We start from the raw sequence: 2,500 nt of genomic DNA, 5'->3' as shown, positions 1-2,500 counted from the left end.
CACCTAAGTGCACCTAACTTCAAAAATGTAGGGCTACCAGCAAAATGTAAGGAGCACCAACAATACAATACATGAAATTATATATATATATATATATATATATATATATATATATATAAATATTATGCACATATGCAATATCTTGGGGCCAGGATTAAGTAAACTGTGGCCACGCACACCACCAGTGATATAGAACTGTACAAAGACTTCACAGCCATAGTTTATGCTTATTACACTGTATTATATATTGCAGTTTCTACTGTAATATGAAATTACAGCTCATTTACAAAATCTTAATAATTCTTACCGTGGTGTTCTCAGCAAGCGGACGTTGCTGCAGGGATGGCCACTGTGGATCCCCTCCCTCTTAGAGAGGAGGGGGCGTTGCTAGAGAACAGCCCCACCCCTAAGCCATCGACTCGCTCCACCCCCAACCGTAAAACCAGCTCTAAACCAATGATGATGAAGCAGGGCCCTCCGGTCCTGCCCCCTCACCCAATCCAAGGATCGCTGAGAGACCCAGAGTTCCAACATAATGGTAAATCTTAACACTAACCGAGCGTCTCCTCCTTCTGTTCTCTGTGTCTTCCTGGGTCACTCCAGCCACCTGCATGTCCTCTCTCACCGCATCCATAAACCTCCTCTTTTGCCAAATACCCAAAATCAAATATTTTCGTCCTACACAAACATTAATTTCTCATTGACAATGAATGGAGAATTCACGTCATATGTGTCTGAGCAAATCTGTATTATTCCTCTACTCTACTCTACTCTACTCTACTCTACTCTACTCTACTCTACTCTACTCTACTCTACTCTACTCTACTCTACTCTACTCCCTCTCTAGGGGAGTTAGGATGCAGGATACAAGGAGCAGGATGTGGATCAGATGAAGGTATTTGTGTTTAACCCATTCTGACCTGAGATCAGATTCATACGAGGTTTCCGCCGGACAAACACTGGGTCTGATGAACCCATTCTGACCTGAGATCAGATTCTAAAAATGTCAGTCGCTCTTCGATTTTTCAAAAATAGCAGACCTACAAGCTCGTATCGCGCCACTCGGTGGCGCGATATGAGCTTGTAGATCTGCTATTTTTCTAAACTAGTTAACGTTATGCTTACACTGCCTCTAGTACTGCTGGGTCTATATCCTGCCAATTACCATTATGCTTTTATATATTTTAAAGTACCACACATTTTTACTTTAATTAAAAAATGTAAAGTAATTTGTATGCCATTGTATGCCATGGCATACATTACTTATTAGTTCACAAAATAAGATATAACTGATGGAATAAAGTCATTTGCATCATTCCTCTTCCCGTCTTTCCTTCCTTCGACCAGATGACCGCTTTTCTGTGTTGTCATGGCGATCGGCTGCTTCCTGCTCGGAGGCCTCGGCAGTGTTGGAGCGCACACAGAGGAGACGAGACAAGTTCTGGGGCAAAAAATGACACGTAACCATGGCTTCACTATTTTCAACATTGTCATTAGTTTTTGATTATTATTATTGGTATTTTTTTTAAATGAATGTCAATTCTCAAAAATGTTTCATATACTATTACAGTATGTAATTATATGCAGAGCAGTCATCCCCCCAGGCTAGAGGATAAAGATCCTGCCATCCTCCTAGCCTACTCTCCTGTCACTACTATCCTGAACTAGCCAATTCAATTGCAGACATGCAAGTTCACTGGTACAAGGTGACATTCAATTTCAAAATCAACACCAAAATATGTGACAACATACCCCAAAACCTCAGAATTATTACTCTTAATGTCTGTGAACATTTGTTTCAATCCGAGCTCTTTTCGCCCCTTTTTCAGAGTACAGACGCTCGGCAAAACTTGCACTAAAACAAATGTAGGCTATTGCAGCACCGTCTTGAAATCACAGACATGTAGAGTTGCCGAAGCATGCATGAATTTTGTAGAATCGACGTGTTGTGACCTTATAGATAAGCTATCTTAGCTATGTTTGATACTAGCATTTGTTTTATTTGTTTAGTTTTTGAACAATTCTGAAATTATGAATTACTTTTTTAATTAAGAAAAAGGTTTTGAAAAACAAAACAAAAATGTAATAATGATAGGAAATGTAAAGAACACAATGGGGTATTTACCTTTGTTTGATGCATTAGAAATGGATCTTGACTCCCGACCCATTGTTTGGGAAACCTGTGTTTTCTACAGTACCCTGTGTAGAAACTAGACTGATCATTATAAACCGTTCCATGCATCTGAGCTGGATTTAACTACATGAAATGTATTTTTCAAACTAATAACTGTCACTGAGGTTAACTTGAATTTAAGATGATTAACTCATTTAGACCTGAGCCTGATTCTAAAACAGTTTTCTGTTGCTATTTTATGGCTATATTGGCTATACTTTCATTTCAAGGACCCCCAAAATTATAAGAATTTTGAAAGAAAGGAAAAAGATATCCTTGATGTGATGACTCGAGAGGAAATCTAGAAGAACGTATTAACTCACCGAC

General features: G+C 39.0%; 1 protein-coding gene across 1 annotated transcript in view; it reads left to right on the top strand.

Moving 5' to 3' along the window:
- Nucleotides 1-1,486, top strand: part of mdm1 (Mdm1 nuclear protein) — a gene marked incomplete at its 5' end in the record, with an annotated part of 18,311 nt that extends 16,825 nt beyond the window's left edge. The window contains 3 exons of the mRNA XM_083757379.1: nucleotides 322-538; nucleotides 848-895; nucleotides 1,348-1,486. Of these exons, the coding sequence (XP_083613505.1) occupies nucleotides 322-538; nucleotides 848-895; nucleotides 1,348-1,457 (375 nt within the window). The 3' untranslated portion in view covers nucleotides 1,458-1,486. The remainder of the gene's footprint in view (nucleotides 1-321; nucleotides 539-847; nucleotides 896-1,347) is intronic.
- Between the last annotated feature and the right edge of the window lie 1,014 nt (nucleotides 1,487-2,500).

This window comes from Protomyctophum parallelum (assembly GCF_964188405.1).
Source record: "Protomyctophum parallelum genome assembly, chromosome: 22".
Lineage (NCBI taxonomy): Eukaryota > Metazoa > Chordata > Actinopteri > Myctophiformes > Myctophidae > Protomyctophum > Protomyctophum parallelum.
Note: the sequence above shows the minus strand (reverse complement) of the source record. Positions and strands in the feature narration are given on the sequence as shown.